We start from the raw sequence: 21,124 nt of genomic DNA, 5'->3' as shown, positions 1-21,124 counted from the left end.
TCAAGTTTTAGGTCATTGAGACTATATTTTGGAGTATTTCCAAAAAATCCAGTAACATCTTAGTTATGGATACATTAATGATAGCTGAAAACTAGAAATTCTTAGTTGACATGTTTATGTGTAGTTTTCTTTTTTTATTTCTTACACGTTTCAGAGACAGTTCTTAACAAACCAAAATCTAACAAAACCAATCCTGATGGATAAAAAGAGTCATGTAAAAGTGCAACACTTTTCTCTAAAAGAGATTCTATCAAAGTACTTTTTAGAAGTTCAAAGTATATTGATAAATTCCTTGCTTAAGCAAACCTAATTCCTGACTCCCTACAAAGTGCTTTTACTTTTTAACATCCCTCTCTTCAACAGTCCATTCACTAGTCTCAAATCTCAAAATTCTAATATGTCACTTATACCACTAGAGACTGATATTAAAACTCCAATTTACTGCCTAACACCATCCAGAAAAACCAATGACTTAATTATTAATGACTTTACATAATAAATTCTTAATGCTTAAACTAAATGCTTAATAACTAAAGTAGCCACAAGCAGTCAGACCAGGATGATTTAACTTTCTTTAAAACATTCCATACCAACTGGTCATGACACACTTCTAATTCTACAATACTAAACAAATGTTAAAAAACAAAAACCAAAAAAACAACTAATGAAATTCTGCCCTTATAACTTAAGGTATGGCCATTTTTTTTTTTTTTTTGGATAGGTCTATACTACAATTTAGTAATCTCACTTTCTTCTAAATAGAGAAGGATGAAAAAGCCAAAAGCAGACTTTGCTAACCATATTTTAGTCTTTCATTTCTTCTATTTCTATTATCTGTAACTATATAAGACTCATTCTCGATTATAACCAACCTTCTCATCTCCCCAAAAATGTTCTATCAAATTCTATCAAATACAAGAGATCTATACTTTTTCTTAATTGACTGACTTGATGATAAAAGACAACAAAGACACTTAGATTTGAATAACATTTTGATTTTATATTTTAGCACTCTTTACCTTACTTCTTGATCTCCTCTTTCCACCAACCAATTTCATGAATCGATTGTACTGCTCTTCCTGATTTGAGAGATCTCGAATTTTTCTGATTTCTTCTTCTCTTTTCCTTCTCTCTTCTTCTTCAGCTTGTTTCCGCTGATCCTCTTCTTTCTGTCTTTCCTGTTCTTTTTGTTGTTGTAGTTTCTTCCAAGCCTTTGTTTGCTGCTTCCTTAATGCCTGTTTAGCTTTAAATAGAAAATACAGAAACATCAGTACCTACTAGAGTTAGAATTTCCTACATAAAAGAAAACAAGAGCTTTATAATTTATTTTCATTATTGTTAAGTCAAATATACTAGCTGTTCCTCCAAGTTCTGTTTATACAGGATTGTCTCCCATTCAGGGCCCTGTAATTCTGCAAACTCAAAATTTTGAGTTAAAATCTTGAAATTAGGGGCACCTACGTGGCTCAGTCGGTTGAGTGTCTGACTCTTGATTTCGGCTCAGGTCACAAACCCAGAGTCATAGGACTGAATCCCATATTAGGCTCTGTGCCAAGTGTGGAGCTTGCTTGAGACGGTCTCTCTCTCTCCCCACCGCTCCCCTCCCCCCCGCTTGCGTTTTTTCTCTAAAATTAAAAAAAAATTTTTTTTAATCTTGAAACTATACTGATATATGAAATCAATTAAAAGAATTTAACAGGGGCACCTGGGTGGCTAAGTCGGTTAAGCGTCCGACTTTGGCTCAGGTCATGATTTCGCGGTTTGTGAGCTCGAGTCCTGCGTCGGGCTCTGTGCTGACAGCTCGGAGCCTGGAGCCTGCTTCAGATTCTGTGCCTCCCTCTCTCTCTGCCCCTCCCCCCGCTCGCACTCTGTCTCCCTCTCCCTCTCTCAAAAATAAAAAAACATTAAAAAGAATTTTTTTAAAGAATTTAACAGAAATGATCAATCACCTGTAGTGCTAACTTTTTTGGCTGAATGTGTTTTTGTACTGGTTTTAACTTTTTGTTGTACAGTTTTCGTCTTAGTCAACTTTTCTTTGCTTTCTTTCATCACCTGCTGTTCTTTTTGTTGCCATTTTTTACTGGCTGACTGAAGAGCCAAAAGTCGAAGTTGTAGTTCAGACAGTTCCTCTTCATCTTCACCAAGTTTCTTTAAAAAAATAAACAGTTGCAATTTTTTAGTTCTATTATTTAACCTTAAACATTTTACCAAGTCAAATCTTTCCTAAGATCAGAATTTAAAGTTAGCTGTAAGGCAAATATTTAAATAGCAATGTAACTGAAATAAGGAAACTAAACTACTTTCCGCACAGCCCTACATCCTAATTCAGTCCCTATGATATAGAAGATCAATCTGTAGACTGTGTGTGTGTATATGTAAGTTGAAGGGTTAGAAGAGGTGGATATAACTGATGGAACAGGATGATGCAAAAAGAAAAAAAAAAAAGGAAAGTTAAAGGTCAGAGATCAGCATTTAACTGAACTTCCCAAACAAGTAAAAATCTGATGACAACAAATGCAAGAAATCAACCCAGAGGTGACTTAACGAATGAAGAATGTCTCTGTTCCTCCCCCACTTACCCTCTGTCTCTCTCTCTCAAAAATAACTAAACGTTTAAAAAAAAAAATTTTTTTTTTTTTTTTGAAATGGGGTGCCTCGGTGGCTCCGTCGGTTAAGCATCTGACTCTCAAGCGTCTCAAGCGTCATGACTCTAAGCGTCATGATCTCACAGTTCGTAGTTCGAGCCCCCCCTCTGGCTCGGTGCTGACAGCTCATAGCCTGGAACCTGCTTCGGATTCTATGTCTCCACTCTTTCTGTTCCTTCCCCACTTGCCCTCTGTCTCTCTCTCTCTCTCAAAAATAAACAAACATTAAAAAAAAATTTTTTTTAAAAGAATAAAGAATGAAGTGGTTCTGTAATCATGTGATTTACTAGTGTTACAAGGAATACAGAGAACAAGTACACTGAATGTCAAGGTTGAAATTTGCAAACTTTAAAAAAATACGTATTTTGGGGTGCGTGGGTGGCTCAGTCGGTTAAGTGTCCAACTCTTGGTTTTGGCTCTGGTCATGATCTCCCGGGTTTGTGAGTTCAAGTCCTATATTGGGCTCTGTGCTGACAGTGCAGAGCCTGCTTGGGATTCTGTCTCTCCCTCTATCGCTTCCCCTCCCCTGCTTGCTCTCTCTCTTAAAAATAAATAAACTTAAAAAATATTTTTTTAAATACGTATTTTATTATTCTTTAAATGAGATTTACTTATATTTGAACATTACATGTTCTAAAACTACAGACATGTATCTGAACATTTAAAATATTTTGAACACCCAAGACTTTTCTTCAGGGAAGCTGAAATAGGAAAACAGGTTACAAGCAAATGTTTGAAATTTTTTTTCCAACTGAAATACCTTCTTAAATTTTTCACTCTACCTTTTTTGAGATAATTTAAAAAATTAATCTATTCTCCACATTTTAGCTAAAATGTAATGTCAGGCAAACAAAACGGAAGTTCTAAATGGAGTACGTGGATTTGGTGGGAAGAGAGATTTTGGGAGTCCTCTGTCCTCCTCACCCTTTGAGGTTAAATGCAAAACTGTTTTTCCTTTATGTGTATTTATTTTTTTTTTTAATGTTTTATTTTATTTTTGACAGAGACAGAATGCGAGGGGGTTAGGGGCAGAGAGAGAGGGAGACACAGAAGCAGAAGCAGGCTTCAGGCTCTGAGCCGTCAGCACAGAGCCCAACGCGGGGCTCGAACTCACGAGCTGTGAGATCATGACCTGAGCCGAAGTCAGATGCTCAACCGACTGAGCCACCCAGGCACCCCCCTTTATGTGTATTTATAAAGCAGGGAATCAAAACAAACTACGACTCAAAACAACGGTTAAGGCCCACTTATCTAATGACTTTTACTTATAGGTGAATTGTAATCACTTTTTTCCTAATATCCAATTAAATTATTTAACACCTAAGAATAAAGAAACCTTTCTTTATGGATCCTTCTTACGGGCTTCAATTTACTATGCACTATTTTAAGTGCCTAACTGAATTACCATCACATATGTCAGTACTTGAGTTTATCCAAACCAGGATATAGTTACTCTTTCCATTGCTGGGAAATATATGTAACAAATGAACTGAAAAATTATCTTTTTGGGGAGACTGGGTGGCTCAGTCTGTTGAGCTTTGGACTTTGGCTCAGGTCAAAACCTCAGAGTTCATGAGTTTGAGCCCCGCGTCAGGCTCTGGGCTGACAGCTCAGAGCCTAGAGCCTGCTTCAGATTCTGTGTATCCCTCTCTCTCTGCCCCTCCCCTACTCATGCTCGCTCTCTCTCTCTCTCTCTCTCTCTCTCTCTCTCAAAAATGAGTAGGTGTTAAAAAAATAAATAAATAAAAATTTTTAAAAAACATACCAAATTCTACTGCTTTGTACGGACATTCTACAGCTGTGCTATCCAGTTTGGTGGCAATGAGCCCCCATGTGGCTATTTAAATTTAAATTAACTAAAATTGAGTAGGAAATTTAGTTCCTCTGCCATACTAATCACACTTCAAGTGCTTAAAAGCCACATGTGGTTAATAGCTACCATATTGGAGAGTGCAGATAAAGGACATTTCTATTACTGCAGAAAATTCCATTGGATACTGCTGATCTAGAGAATTTAAAATAAAGCTATCATCACCATTTCATTGAGACTTAAAAGTCTTTGATTACTTTTTATTCTTTTGGAATAAAATAAGTTACTGATTCTGTCACACAACTATATGCTACTTAAAGCAGCTACCTCATTAGCAAGAGCACTGAACCCATTCAACTCCTTGCTCTGACACTTAAGTCCTACGTAACTTTAGGTAAGTCACTTAATCTACCCATATGAATCTTACCTCATCTGTAAACCGGAAAATGTCAACTTAATTTAGCAGGTTATTGTGAGAACATTCAAAACATATACAAGTGTATATGTGTGTGCATACATATATATATACATATATATATATGTACCTGTTATATTATCAATCTTAAATTCAGGTCCACCTCTTTCCTAAAGCTCCTAGGCTCTCTGCATCATTTTGATTTACTCATAAAAACTAAGTGAAATAAGGGGTGCCTGGATGGCTCAGTCAGTTAAGCGTGTGACTTCGGCTAGGGTCATGATCTCACCGTTCGTGCATTCAAGCCCTGCACCGGGCTCTGTCCTGACAGCTCAGAGTCTGGAGCTTGCTTCAGATTCTGTGTCTCCCTCTCTCTCTGTGCCTCCCCCGTTAAACTCTGTCTCTCTCTCAAAAATAAACATTAAAAAAAAAAAAAGGAAGTGAAATCTTAAAAGAAGGAACTGAAGGTATTTCATATTTCTAATTAAATAAAGAAAAGGCTTGGGCTGGGGTGCCTGGGTGGCTCAGTCAGTTGAGTGGCTGACTTTGGCTCAGGTCATGATCTCCAGGTTCAAGAGTTTGAGCCCCACGTTGGGCTCTGTGCTGACAGCTCAGAGCCTGGAGCCTGCTTTGGAGTCTGTGTCTCCCTGTCTCTCTGTCCCTCCCTTGCTTGTGCTGTCTCTCTCACTCTTGAAAATAAAAAAAAAAAAAATTAAAAAAACAAAAAGGCTTGGGCTATTGAAAGCTATTATGTATCAAACACAGTACTTGGTGCTTCTGTACTTTATCCTGCTGAACCTCACCACAATCCAGAAAACAGACGACATTAAATTCATTTTGTAGAAAAGAAAATAGAGGCAAGTAAAGGCTAAAGAGCTTATGCAAGATCACTCAGCTAGTAAGAGGAGGAGCTAGAACTGAAAAGCTGGTCAAAGTCTAACTCCAAAGATTTCCAATACAGGATAACCTCCCAAAAGTAGGAAAACACAATCTCTGGGTGAAAATTAAAAGTTTCAAAAAACTAACAAGCAAAAAGATCATCTATGGATATATATACGAAAATCGTCGGACTTTGGCTCAGGTCAAGATCTCATGGCTCGGGAGTTCGAGCCTCACATCAGGTCCCATGCTAACGGCTCAGAGCCTGGAGCCTGTGCCAATTCTGTGTCTCCATTTCTGTCTGCCCCTCCCCAACTTATGCGCACACATGCTTTCTCTGTCAAAAATAAACATTAAAAAAATTTCAATTCAATTGAACCCAGTGCAAAGACACTTAAGGACATCTCTCCAGATTTTCTTATATTTAAGGCTTATGTCCAAATGGAGGTAATGATGAAAAAATGATAAAGAAAATGAGCAAAAAGCAAGACAGAATCTTCTTTCACAAGAAGTGAGCAAAGTGAGCAAGAATCAGTTTTACAGAGACATCCAATTCCAAAAAGCAGCATCTTACCTTTTCAGATAAAATGTCAGAGGCACTAATTCTTCTTGTTAAATTTTGTTCTTTATCTTCTAATCCTTTAAAATAAAACAGCATACTCTGAATACTCAATAAATAGCTACAATCAATTTAAAATGAAATGCTGTATGATATTTAGTAGTTATTATTTTAAAAGGTCTCTCATTTCCACAATATTTGAACGAAAAGGAAAGGATGTTATTAGAATGAAAATCTGACCAAACTTCTCATATCAGCTTTATCTCTGAAAGTTATAAGACGAAATTATTAAAAATATCAAATAAGTTAAAACTGTACTTTGATAAAAAATGACTTCTGAAATAAAAGTAATTATTTGAATAACAGAATTTACATTAAGCTGGCAGGTACCTTATGAGCACAATGCTACCTTAAAAATAAGTACAAACCATAAATTTCAAACTATAAATATAACTTTACGCAAAGTTTATAAAAGCAAGTAATGGTTTAATTCACCAAACATGTACTTAGGCATTGTCCTACCATTGTTACAGGTCTCTAACAATACAATTATTTCAATTTTGCCTCAATACTTCCAAAATGAAAATTGGTCTTGTGCAGTCACGCAGTATTAGCTAGAATTCTAAACTGAGTTAAAGACAATCGTCAGGATATAGGTAGTAGTTAAAATCATAGTAATTAAGAACACTCCTGGAGAATGGAACACTGAGGAAGGACATCAACAGTAAGAAATTACAAATGAAAACTAATTATATTTTAATTAGTTTTAAAAAAGGAAAATCAGGTTATAAGAAATTCCAGATGTGTATGGTATTACAAAAATCCCAAATTTTCAAGATTATCAAGAAAAACAGGGGCGCCTGGGTGGCTCAGTCGGTTAAGCGTCTGACTTCGGCCCAGGTCATGATCTCGAGATTCATGAGTTCAAGCCCCGCATCAGGTTCTGTGCTGACAGCCTGGAGCCTGTTTCAGATTCTGTGTCTCCCTCTCTCTCTGTCCCTCCCCTGCTCATGCTCTGTCTCTCTCTGTCTCAAAAATAAATAAAAACATTTAAAAAAATTTAAAAAAAAAAAAAAGAAAAACATCACTGAATATAATAGATACATCTACTCCCTATAGAATATTCTCAACATTGTAACCTGAATGGTCCTTTGAGAATATACAACAAATTATGCCAGTCCTTTGCTCAAGACTCCACAGTAGCTCACATTTCACTCAGTATAAAACACAAAATTCTTATAAGGCTCTACATGATCTAACCCAACCCATCATCCCTGACCTCTTCTTTCCCACTATTCAGCACTCCCATGCTTTTTTTCTTTAGTGGCAGAGGCCTCCCTGTTATTCCCCAAATATGCCAATATCCTTCTCCCTTAACAGTAGTTATCCTGGTTCACAGATTCTCAAACTTTATTAACAGGTATTAGAATCAGCAAGAATGGGGGCGCCTGGGTGGCTCAGTCGGTTAAGTGTCCCACTTCAGCTCAGGTCATGATCTCATGGTTCATGGGTTTGAGCCCCATATCGAGCCCTGTGCTGACAGCTCAGAGCCTGGACCTTGCTTCGGATTCTGGGTCTCCCTCTCTCTGCCCTTCCCTGATCATGCTCTGTCTCTATCTCTCAAACATAAACATTAAAAAAAAAATTAAAAAAAAAAAATCAACAAGAATGCTTGCCAAATATAGATTGTTAGTCCCCACTTCCAGAGTTTCCAATTCAGTAGATCTAAGATACGGCATGAGCATTTGCATTTCTATCAAGTGCCCAGGTAAGGCTGATCCAATGAACAAGGTTAGAAAACCACTGCTCTATTTATTCTTTGCCTAGAAAGCTCTTCCCCAGATACCCATTTGGCTATTCCCTCACTGTCTTCAAAGGCTTCATTTAAATCTTTGTCCAAATTCAGGCCTCTCCTGATCACTCATTAACACTGCAACCTATTCCTGCTACCGCCCTCCTACTTACCCTGCTATACTTTTTCCATAACTGTTATTTACTAATCATATTTACTTTCCCCTTTCTAAAATGGAGGCCAATGAAGGCATAAATGACTGGCTACTTTGTTCACGGATATATTTCAACAAGTCTGGAATTCAAGTGCTTAATTTTGAGTGAATGAAGAATGAAATAAAAAAATGTAGGAAAATGAAAAATTAATTTTGCAATGACATCAAGTAATCCAGCCCTGACTAGTTTCAGTATTCAGGTAAGGAGCAGAAAAAGCAGATTACATTGTATTAAGAGGGAATGAGAGGTATAGTGAAGAGAGTCAGCACAGGTTAGTGTTTCCAGAAGTCTGGCTGAAAAGACAGAAGTTATGGGAGAATACAGAGTGGGGAGAGAGTGATTAAATTTGGGAAGGAAAAACGCAAATGTTTATAATAACCCCTTAAGAGAATGTGGTTAAAGATGAATCAAAATAAACAACAGACGGAGCGCAAGGTCCAAAAGATGGTAGAAAGTAGAGCCAGGAGTACAGATTAAAACAAGTTACCATAAACAAAAAGAAAGTCTCCATTTCATCAGTGTGGAAACACTGAAGTGAAAATCAATATGGATATAAGTTTACAATCAGAAAGTGAAAAGTTGGAAGTTGAGTGAGAGAACCTGAAATAAGAGGCACACTCATAGACTGACAACAGGAATAAAGTTGAGTAAAAGGCCTGAAAAAAATGATAAAGGTTTAGAAGAGTTGTTGAGAGAAGTGGAAAAGAAGCTGATCACTAACAACTTAAAAGCTTGATGGCAGAGTCTTACTGAAGAGCTGGGAGGGCTGGATGGTGGCAGCTGCAAGATGCATATGAAGAAACACTAACCAAATAATTTATTGATTCATATAAATTTTAGCTCTTTTGGTTTTCCTCCAATCCCTCCCATTCTACACTGCTATCAGTTACTTTTCTAAAAAGATACCTGATAATATCATTTTCCTGTTTAAAAATATTCAGTGGCATACATGATGTTTAAGAAAATCTAAATTCCTTAGCCAAGACATTCAAGGCCCTCTGCAATCTGATCTCAATCTACCCTTTTACCCCTCCCAGAAATATACCATATATTTCAAACTGTGCCTGTACTAGATCAATCTCAATTATCCTTTAAAAATTCTCTGTGCTTTATCTGCTTATTTGGTTCCTTCCAACTTCCCAAGTCAAAAAAACTCATTTTTTTGAGGCACATATCAAACATTTCCATCACTATGAAAATTTTCCAAGCCCAGGGGTGGACATATCTGATCCATCCCCTGTATTACTGCAGGCTTTCATACATAACTTTTATTATACTCTCATGTATACTTTTATACATAACTCATTATTTCATACATAACTCTTACTAATAGTTACTTGTGTCTTTTCTATCCCACTGAGTTACTCTTTTTGAAACTGACTGCCTGGAATCATGGTGCTAAACTGAAGAGGAAAAAACACATCCCTGAGTAAGTGTAACCAAAATCAGTCACCACTCAGGTTTATAACCCAATCTATACTACATGGGTGGCCTTGAAAACTTCGAATATAAAGTACTCCCAGAACAAAAGTCTACTCAGGTGCCTGACAGTGGCAAAAACAAGCTCTCCCTTAGAAATCCATCTTTGTCCCAGGTCTCAAAAAATTCCCACCGAAAAAACTGAAAGAAAAATGAACACCTGTAAAAAAAAAAAAAAAAAAAAAAAAATAGGAGGAGCACCTGGGTGGCTTAGTCGGTTGGGTGTCTGACTTTGGCTCGGATCATGATCTCACGGTTTGTGAGTTCAGGCCCCACATCGGGCTCTGTGCTGATGGCTCGGAGCCTGGAGCTTGCTTCAGATTCTGTGTGTCTCTCTCTGCTCCTCCCCCACTTGCTCTCTCTCTCTCTCAAAAATAAATAAACATTAAAAAAAAATTTTTTTTAAAGGAAAAAAGAAAAAAGAAAGAAAAGAAAAAGAAACTAATCACTAAACATTCAAGAAAAGAAGGCACCAAAATATGGGAACCAGAAATGAAACCCATAAAAACTTTAGATACTGGAAATTAGCAAAGGAAAAAAAAAACAAAACATCATGGTTTGTGAGTTCAAGTCCCACATTGGGCTCTGTGCTGACAGCTCAGAGCCTGGAGCCTGCCCCACTACGTTCTTTCTTTGCCTCAAAAATAAATAAACTTTAAAAAAATTAAAAAAAAAAGAAAGATAAATTTGAAGATTCTCTTCGTCTCCCTCTGCTCCTCTATCCTATCTGCTCACTCTTTCTAATAAAATTAAAAAATAAATTTTTTCTTTAAATTTAAAAAGGGGTGCCTGGGTGGCTCAGTTGGTTGAGCATCTGACTCTCGATTTCACATCAGGTCATGATCACAGAGTCGTGGGATCGAGCCCTGTATCAGGCTCCTTGCTGAGCATGAAGCCTGCTTATGTTTCTCATCCTCTCTCTCTCTTTCTCAGTCTCTCAGGGCGCCTGCGTGGCTCAGTTGGTTAAGGTCTGACTCTTGATTTCAGCTCAGGTCATGATCTGTTTGGGAGTTTTAGCCCATCAGGCTCTGTGCTGTCAGCCCAGAATCTGCTTGGGATTCTGTCTCCCTCTCTCTCTGCCCCTCCCCCACTTGCTCTCTATGTCTCTCAAAATAAATAAATGTTTTTTTAAATATATTTTAAAAATCTCTCTCTCTTTCTCTCCCCCTCTCCAACTCGCTCTCTCTCTCTAAAATAAAATAAATAAAAAATTTTTAAAATACTATTTAGAAAAAAGAAATAAATTTGAAAAACTAAGCAGAAAAATCTAAAAAGAATGACCAAAGTAATTTGAAAAACAAAATAAAAATGAAATACTAAAATAAAAACTATAACTGAAATTTAAAATTCAATAGGTGAGCTTCAGGCAAATCAGGCACAGCTAAAGAGAGAATCCGTGAACTGAAAGATATATGAGAAGAAACTTCACAGAATGTAGCACAGATTTACAAAGAGATGAAAACTAGGAGTCAGTCAGTTGGGCATCCAACTCTTGGTTTCAGCTCAGGTCACAATCTCACAGTTCATGAGATTAAGCTCCATGTCAGAGCCTGCTTGGGATTCTCTTTCTGCCTCTCTGTCCATCCCCTGCTCATGCTCTCCCTCTCTCTCAAAGTAAAAAACCTTACAAACAAAACAAAACAAAAACCAAAGAGACAGAAACTTAAAGGAAATTAGGAGAAATGGAAGATAAAGTGAGATGATTTGATATAACATACAGATATACAGAATTCCACAAAAGACAGAGAATGGGAAAATATTTAAGCAATAATGACAATTTTTCAGAATCAATGAAAACAAAAAGCACAACAAATGCCAAGCTGGATAAATAAAAAGAAATCTGCAATCAACACACCACAGTTAAACTACAGAACATCAAAGACAAAAATCGGATTTTTAAAGCAAGCAAAGATAAACTACCTTCAAATTAGAAACTATTAAGACTGATAGTGAACTTTTCAATATCAATAATGGAAGCCAGAAAATATCTTCAATATTTTGAGAATGTAACTAGCCAATATAGAATTTCAAACCTAGACAACTATCTTTAAAAAGGGGCAAACAAAGGGTGCCTGGGTGGCTTAGTTAAGTGTCTGACTTTTGATTTCGGCTCAGGTCATGATCTCATGGTTCATGAGTTTGAGCCTTGCATCAGGTCCTGCACTGACAGCATGGAGCTTGCTTGGGATTCTCTCTCTCCTTCTCTCTTCCCCTTCCTCTCTTGCTCTCTCTCAAAATAAATAAATAAACTTTTTAAAAGGGCAACCAGAAATAAGTTTTCCATCAAGCAGACACATTCTAAAGAAAATCCTAAAAAATTTATTTTAAGCATAAATGATTCTAGACATAGAAAAGTGAGCCAAGGGGCGCCTGGGTGGCGCAGTCGGTTAAGCGTCCGACTTCAGCCAGGTCACGATCTCACGGTCCGTGAGTTCGAGCCCCGCGTCAGGCTCTGGGCTGATGGCTCGGAGCCTGGAGCCTGTTTCCGATTCTGTGTCTCCCTCTCTCTCTGCCCCTCCCCCATTCATGCTCTGTCTCTCTCTGTCCCAAAAATAAATAAAAAACGTTGAAAAAAAAAAATTTAAAAAAAAATAAAAAAATAAAAATAAAAAAATAAATAAAAAAAGAAAAGTGAGCCAAGAAAACATTAACTATATGAGCAAAGCTAGGCATGTACTGGCCTTTGTATACCAGGACAGGATAAAGGTCTTGATTAATTTCAAACATTGATAAGAATTCATGTTACAATTCCTAAAGGAACTAATGAGACAAGAAACTTAATATCTACCTTCCAAACTAGTAAAAGAAAAAAATGTTTGAAAAAAAAGCCCAAAAAACAAAAGAGGCAAGAAAAAAAAAATCCAAATGTCAGTAATCATGAAAAATGTGAATGGAATATACATTCTAGTTAAAGAACAAAGATTGTCAGACTAAATTACAAATGAAATCCAGTTCTATACTATGTACAAGTGACATTTGAGACATGAGGATATGGAAAGACTGAAAGAATGGAAAATGATATACAAGGCATATATACTTACCAAAAGAAAGATGGTGTGGACTGTTACCATAAGTCTTTTAGGCAGAAACATTGCTAGAGATAAAGGCCACTACATAATAATGAGAATAATGAGTCAATTCCTTAGTCTCGGGGTAGTTAAAGCAAAAACTGAAAACCATAAATCCATCATCATAGTGGCTGACTTTAACCTCTCAGTAGTTAATCAAGCAGATCAAAAAATGAAGGAAGATGTGAACATAAAAAAACATATCTAACGATCCATTTATTCCTTTCAAACACACAGAAGAGTTATAAAAATCAATCACATACAATAAAGCAAATCTCTACAAATAAATGACAGTAAATTCTCATTTATCTTTCTCTAATATCTCATTCTCTGACAATATGACTGACTTAGAAATCAATAACAAAAAATACAGCTAAAGAACCTCCATGCTTGGAAGTTAAGAAACATACTTCCAAATAGCCTACAGATCAAAGAAAAACAAAACTCGCAAATATTTAGAATATAATGGCAAAAAATTACACATCACAAACAGCTGAAGTAGAAATTTCATAACTCAAAATGATCTTAATAGAAGAGAGGCTGAAAACCCATAAGTTTAAAAAACTATGGATTTCTTTCTAAGAAAATTTAAAAACAGGGGTGATACAACTTATAAATGCTATAATAGAAAAATGAGATTCTTAATAATAATTTTTTATAGAGGCACCTGGGTAGCTCAGTCGGTTTAGCATCTGACTTTGGCTCAGGTCCTGATCTCACCGTTTGTGAGTTCAAGCCCTGCGTCGTGGTCTGTCCTAACAGCTCAGAGCCTGGACCTGCTTCAGATTCTGTGTCTCCCTCTCTCTCTGCCCCTTCCTGGCTTATGCTCTTTCTCTCTCTCAAAAATAAACAAACATTAAAAAAAAATTTTTTTTAATATTAATAATTTTTTATAAATGTTACAACTTACAGGAAAAGGACACTTTACTAGAAAAGTATGTTTTACCTAAACTGCCTTAACCAGAAATAGAAAGGATGAACAGTCAATAGTTTAAAACCTTCCCAGAAAAAATTCTACCCAGGCCCAAACACTTCTACCAACAAAGCCTACCAAATATCCCAGGAACAATTCTAATCTTAACTTATTCTTGAAAATAGAGGAAACCACTCCCCAGCTCATTTTGAGCATATCATAACCTTATACTAGAATTTGGCATGGGAAAAGAAGGGAAAAAATTAACCTATAAACCCAGATGAAAAATTCTAACCCAAATATCCCTCAAGTGGGAAATGGATAAACAAACTGTAGCACAGCCATACAATGGCACATTTAGCAATAAGAATGCACTAGTGATACATACAATAACAAGGATGAATCTGAAATACACTATTAAATGAAAGAATCCAGAATCAAAAGGCAATATATTGAACGATTCCATTTATATGACATTCTGGAAAAGGCATAACTATAAGGACAGAAAACCCATCAGTAGTTACCTGGTAGGCTGGGGGAGGAAGGAATTGATTGCAAAGGGACATGGGGGAATCTGTGAGAGGTGACAAAACTGTTCTAGATCTTAATTGTGGTCGCTGGCAATGGTTAGACAACTGCCTGTATTTCTCAAAACTTAAAGAACTATACACTAAAAAGGCTAAATTTTACTGCATATAATTTATACCTTCATAAAAAAGAGAAAAAGAAAAAATTAGCAAATCCAACCCAGAAATGATGTATCACGAACTGGAATTATCCCAAGAATACAAAGGTGGTTTAACAGTACAAAAATATAATCCATTACACTAATAAATTAAAGGAGAAAAATACATGTTCTTCTCAATAATGAAGAAAAAAGATACGATAAACTTCAACATCCATTCATGCTGAAAATGTCAAATAATAGGGGGAAAAAACTTTTTACTCAATAAGGATATCTCTAAAAAACCTAACATCATGTGAAAAGTAAATATCTAAAGCATTCCTTTAAGGTAGGGAACAAAGGTGTCCACATTATTGCTTATTTTAAAAAATATATTAGAAGTCTTGACCAGCATGTAAGGCCAAAAAAGAAAGATGAGAATGAATCTAAACCTATCATTATTGAATAATGACTGTCTATCTAGAAAGTGCAAGAAGAATTCACAGATGAGGTATCAAAACAATTTCAATGAAACACAGCATCAAAATGACTAGTTACCCCATAAAGAATCTTAGTACTAATTGAAATTTTTTATTCCATTACCTTGGCTAGGTTCAGTAGTGTCAGATTTCAGGGAAAGCTGTTTTGTTCCATCTTTAACTTTTTTCAACCGGTTCTTATCCCCTGGTAAAGTCAATTTTTGCCTGAGTGGTTTTAATTCAAATGCCTGAAAAGTTTTGACCTGCGTTTTCTCCTCAGGAGCTACTTCTTTACTTGGGTCCTTTGTAATACTGACATTATCAGTGCTTGTTTGGTCCTCAAAGTTCAATGTTTTAGGATCTTCCTGCACATTCTCTTCTTTGCTACTCAAAGCTAGTTTTTCATCCTTATTGATGCACTCTAGTTCCAACTGTATTTGCTTATACTTCAAAAGTAAGTCTTCAAAAGTTTCTTCCCCACAGTTTTCACTTTTAGATGAATAATTTTGTTTTCTTGATGGAGATCTTCCAAAACTTTTGGCTGAACAGCATATTAAGGAAACCAGTTTCCAAAATTTTTCCAGTAAATTTAACAAAAACACATTAAGTTATAGATTAATTGCCTCCCTTTTATATCTGTTTTTCAAAAAAGATGAATTGGTAGTTTCAAATTACTAAAGTCCATTCAACATATGTGCTAATGCCCACTTTCATCATGCGCCCATATTTCAAATTGAATAAGTAACCACATAAAATAATCCACTTAGAAAATCACTAATGTCAGTTGTTACCCACAGTAACTACAGGTATTCCAACCACTTAGAGGTTTACAGCAGCCTTCCTTCTGAGGTTATCAGAAAAAGCCATAATATGCTGGATGTTAAAAATTCCTTTCTGAAAGAAGAGGAGAAACTGGTTTGTCACAGGTGTGGATAATTTACCCTTCAGATAATCAGAAGGAAACATTTCTTCTTTTAGTTTCTTCTCAAGTCTCAAATTTTTAAAAAAGAGATAAAAAATGAACATTGACAGCTAATAGCTAAAACTAGTTTATAAATAGCAAACATTTTCTTAAATACCTAGTACATAACAATCTTAGAGCTCCTCAAATATACTAATATCCAACATATGCACAACTAAGACAATGAAGGCAGTTATACTATAAAAAAAATAATAAAATCTTTCAATAGCATTCAAAATGTATTTTGTAAACTAATTTAATTTGTCCCTGAAGATAAGGACAACTACCAAATTTTTTCTTCTTCTCTAACAAGTGATACACAGAACATAACTTTTTCCTTGGAAATGGCTACAAAATTCCAATACTATTCTTATTCAAAATAATTAACATAGGTGAAAATTGCTATCCCTCACTTCTGCCTAGAAATTAACAAGATTTAAAGATAAGTACTTTATGTGATTTTAATACAATATGTCCTTTATAGATCATTTAAACTCCTAGGATATAACATTACAGTTCCCTAAAGATGGTTCCTCTGTTTAACAATTTACAGGACAATCAGCCTCCAGATATTGTTCAATTTCCCTAATAATTAATAGAAGAATGGGAATCACCACCAAATATTGTTTTTTCACCAATAATTTTAGAAACTAAACCAGCATTACCACTTACACCTCAACATCTTAACAGTTCTACAGCAAAAACTGTTTTAGTAAATCTTTGGACCTCTGATCTAACCTCTGCAGAGCCAAGTTTCTTGAAAGAATACTAGTTTCTCATTACCCTACTCTTCAAACGAAATCTAGATTCTGCTGGCTGAGTTTGTTTATCCACCGTGTTTTCAAACTTTATTTCACCTGACCTCTCTGCAGCTTTGGACACTGCAAACCACTTCCCTTCCCTAACCCCACTTTCCTCCTGTTTCCCTACCTTCTTTTTTCCTTTAAGTCTTCATGACTCCTTTCTAACTCCGCAATAATGGTGCTCTTCAGTAAGCTCTATTTAACCCTCTTTCACTTTTCCTTTTGAGCGTTCTAATGCACCCCCATACATTTACACAATACAAGGGAGAAGTCTTGCCTCATGATAGATATTTGGGGTTTTATCTCCCACAAGCCACCTCCCACTCTGTTGCCGCACTAATAATCTTTCTAGAACACAAATCTGATCAGATCTCTCCCCTTGTTTAAATCTCATTAAGAACAGAGTCCAAAATCCTTACAATGGCATATATAATGCCTCATGATTTGACCTGTACTTCCTTTCCAATCTTACAATTTCCCCGTTAATCACAATCATGCACAGCTTTGTATTTAGATTTTTTGGTTCTTCAAACTGACCCCAATTCAAAATTGAAATGTCACCTCCTATGTGAAGCTAGAGCATTATTTGCTCCCCTAACCCACATTACTCTTTGTACATGAATTCACTAATTAGCTGCATTACATCTCACTTTTCAGTAGAGCCATCTAAAGGCACAACCACAGTGATTAATAAAAATAAAACTGAAGACCTTGGAAAGATTTGTAGAGGAAAAAGATTCAATACACTGACAAAAAAATAAAAGAAAAATGAGGAAAAGTAATTCAGTTACAACTGTAACTAAGTAATCTCCATCAAGGCTAAATGAAATCTATTTCTAATACAGGACAACTAGGATGAAACCAACATTTAAAAGATTTAATTTTAAGCTAGTTAAAATGCAATTTCTACCTCAGATCTGGTTTAAAAAAAGAACTGCTATTCAACCTTTACAACTGCAGGTGAAAATGAAATGACTTTTACTGATGAGAGACACTGGCCTAATTATGTTAGCTCTCATCAGATTAGAAAGTGTAAAACAGTAGTCATCCAAAGGAAACATGCTAAGACTGAATGAGCATCTGTCTATCACTAAGAAAAATTTTAAATGAATGAGAATGAAAATAAGTGCCACAATAGAATCTGGTTCATTCTACCTTTTTAAAGCTGCAATCAGCATACCTTAATCATTACAGAAAAAGAGTTAAAAAACAAAACAAAACAAAAAACTTGTACTCATGTTACTTTACTTCCACATTAATTACAGAAATGAACCACAGTACAACCCTTCTTCTTCTTTTTTTTTTTGTAAATTCTACCCCCAACATGGGGCTCAAACCTATGACGCCAACATCAAGAGTCACATGCTCTAATGACTGAGCCAGCCAGGTTTCCCATAACCCTTATTCTTTCTTAATGTAATATCTGCAAAATTAAAATGTCATTATTATAATTGCACAGTGAAATATAGGAATAAACCTAAGTAAAATCTTGGTATTAAGAAATTTGAATTAATAAATATTTGTATGACAAATTTTGTTTGCTCACATCATATAAAAGTAGTTGGAAACTATGTTTTCCTTCACAAATTCTTACAAAGACTATCAACCCTAGGGTGGATTAATGATACTTCATGAGGAAAACAATGAGCAGAGGATCAAAGTAAGCATCCTTTTCTTAAGAGCAGCATCTGTGAAAAGAAAAACAGCAAGACAGCTCATTTCTGGTAAGTTACTACAGAAATCAGATTGGATATATTCTTGTGCTTTTTCACATCATATGCCTGTTTACTAATAAAAACATAAGCTTAGCAATGAATAAAGGTATATGTGACAGAGGCCAAATTGGTATTGAATGAATGGACAAAAAAAAAGCAAAGGCAGCAGCTGGGCAAACCCCCTTCCTCACCACCTTCTCTAATACAATTAGATGAAGAGAAAACTCTGCTCCCACAGTACTTTTTACACACCTCAATACGAACTGCTTTACATTAAACTATATTTACTCACATTTGTCTCTCCAACACAAATTCCAAACTTCCTCTCTTGTATTCTTAAAAAATATACATATATGTACTTAAACATCCTGTTTTTTAGATTCAGAATCGACAATAAATCTTTCATTAAAAAAGTACCTTAGGCAGAGTTCTTTTCTTCTTTTTTTCTTTTTTTTTGAAAGAACATCCTCTTTTTAAAAGTTAAATATCTACATGATTTTCTTTGAAATGAGCCTGGGATGCTCCTAACCCAACTTCTGGTGGCAAAATTAAGTTTTTTCTGGGCACTAGCATCAGAAGTTGCTACTTCTTACCTAAACTTACATTTCTTGTCCCCTTTATATCCTAAAATCTGGGGAAAACCATCTGGTCCTAAATATTCTATAAAAATAATGTTGCGTGTCTTCCAAACACATGTCATTGCGCATAAGTTCCAAATATAATTAATGTTATAAAATCATTACACTATAGAAATTACAACCAGTAATAACTATACTTAGTAAACTATTTTAATGCCGTTATCATGAAATAAGACCTAGTTCTACAAACTCATAAACTAGCAAACCTTCAGATGACTAATTCCCCAGTATAAATCTTAAGGAAATTTAGGACTGTTAAAGATTATGGGCTTAGAGATGACAAAAACCAGGTATTTTGCTATTTCCCTTCTCAACCTCTCCATAATCTCCACCCTCCCATATACTCCATGGCTTCCAATATATTAAAATTAAAATGCTGTTTGTCTTCCTCTAACCTACATTTGTCAGCACTGAGTTACAAAATTTCCAAAAAGTGAACATAGAGAAGGCGGTAAAGTTTTACTAAAAGTTTACGAATTTGAAACCTCTGAATTAACAGACTTGGTAAAGCTACGGGTCTTTTCCCTGTCCCCCACTTTACAAGGCAGCAATGTGTAAGAATCAATCAAGAATGGTAAAGCAGAATCACAAATAAAAACTGCAGAATTACGCAGAATGGAACTTTACAATTTTCAATGCCAAAGTTCAATATGGTATAAGCAACACTATTCCCCAAACTGACTCTTTTTTTTCCCCTCTAACAATCTAAATCAACCTCACATACAAACAAATGCTAATGAAACCTAGGCTTCTGATGTACTATTACAAATGTGATTTTAGACTTTCTTGTATTTCACTAACTTGGTGCCAACCCATACACGTTTACATTAAAAAAGCAATAATACACCCAGTAAACCAATCTTAAGAAACCAGACTCTATAGTGTGACACATGGGGATCACCAAAGAGCAACTTACTTTTAGTATATTGACACTGACAAATAAGCGGTTCTGATGGTTCAGAAAAGTTACTCATCTCATAGACCTAATAATGACGCTAAAGGGAACTTTGTTAAGTGACACACCCAGGGCGGACCGCCACGTTAAGGATACAACTCTTCCGAGGTGGAGAGGGCTCTCGCCAGCCCTGACTGCTGCTGAATCCGGATCCTGCTCCTCCTCCCAGAGGAGGTCTGCCCCCCGACTTGCCTCCTCGCTCACCCCCTCCTCGCCCCCGACTCCAGCGACTTCCACCCCGGTACGGCCTGCCTCGAAAGCGGAAACGGTCCAAGGCGATGTGGCTCCGTTCCCAAAAGGACGGTCGGGGGCTGCTTTCGGACAGCGAGCTCGAAGGCATCCGCACGGAGGGCGGGTGAGACCGGAACGGCTCTTTGGGTCGGTAGCTGCTGTGTCCCCTGAGGTGGCCCCGCTCCGACGCGTGCCGCGAGCGTGAGAAATTCCTCAACTGCTGCTGAGAAGAGGACGACGACGAGGAGGAGCCACCGCCTCCGCCAGATCCACCGCCCCGGGCCGGGTGAGGAGGCCTTCGCCGTGGATACGGTAACAGCCCGCCGCCACTGCTGCTGCTGCTGCTCCGGCTCCGTATCTGGCTGTTGTTATCGTCGTCGCTGATTTCCCCATCTTCTAGCTCCCCTTCTTCCTTGGGCGAGAGGCCACTGGAGGCCGGGGCCGGAATATCTGCGGTCGCCATCCCGGGAGCAGCGCCTTCCACACAACCTTAGCCCTCCGTCCGGGGATCCGCCCGACAATTGCCTTCCTCCTCGGTTCCCTTTTTTTCTAACGGACCCGGTCGGTGCGGCCTTACCCTACTCGGACACCTAGCGGGCTTTGCTCCCCAACTTCCCCGCACCCCAGCTCTTTCTCGCCGGACCGTCGCAATCCAGTTCCCTTCCCTAGCGCCCCCTTGCTCCTCCGCGCTCGGGGCTCTTCCGCCTCGCGAGAAAGGGGCTCTGGAAGTGGCTCGCCCGTGACGTCGCTTCCTGCGGCACGCAGGAAACAAGGCTTCCAGTTCACGCGATAATAATCCGGACAACGCGATTCTCAGTGGGACTTGTAGTCTTTCTTCTCTCTCCCTTCGGGTTTGTCCTTCCAACCCATAGCTCACACCCACCGCGGGCTCGGGATTGGGAT

General features: G+C 37.1%; 1 protein-coding gene across 2 annotated transcripts in view; it reads right to left on the bottom strand.

The window, feature by feature from the left end:
• ZFC3H1 (zinc finger C3H1-type containing) overlaps positions 1-20,912 on the bottom strand; it is a 54,200-nt gene extending 33,288 nt beyond the window's left edge. For both annotated transcript variants that reach the window (XM_019455107.2, XM_019455108.2), the window contains exons 1-5: positions 20,087-20,912; positions 15,043-15,459; positions 6,324-6,388; positions 1,950-2,148; positions 1,020-1,243 (exon numbers count right to left, since the gene is read on the bottom strand). In XM_019455107.2, coding sequence (XP_019310652.2) covers positions 1,020-1,243; positions 1,950-2,148; positions 6,324-6,388; positions 15,043-15,459; positions 20,087-20,684 — 1,503 coding nt within the window. In that variant the 5' untranslated portion in view covers positions 20,685-20,912. The remainder of the gene's footprint in view (positions 1-1,019; positions 1,244-1,949; positions 2,149-6,323; positions 6,389-15,042; positions 15,460-20,086) is intronic.
• Positions 20,913-21,124: the final 212 nt, after the last annotated feature.

Source organism: Panthera pardus, unplaced genomic scaffold (assembly GCF_024362965.1).
Source record: "Panthera pardus isolate Hobbes unplaced genomic scaffold, ASM2436296v1 HiC_scaffold_6, whole genome shotgun sequence".
Taxonomy (NCBI): Eukaryota; Metazoa; Chordata; class Mammalia; order Carnivora; family Felidae; genus Panthera; species Panthera pardus.
Note: the sequence above shows the minus strand (reverse complement) of the source record. Positions and strands in the feature narration are given on the sequence as shown.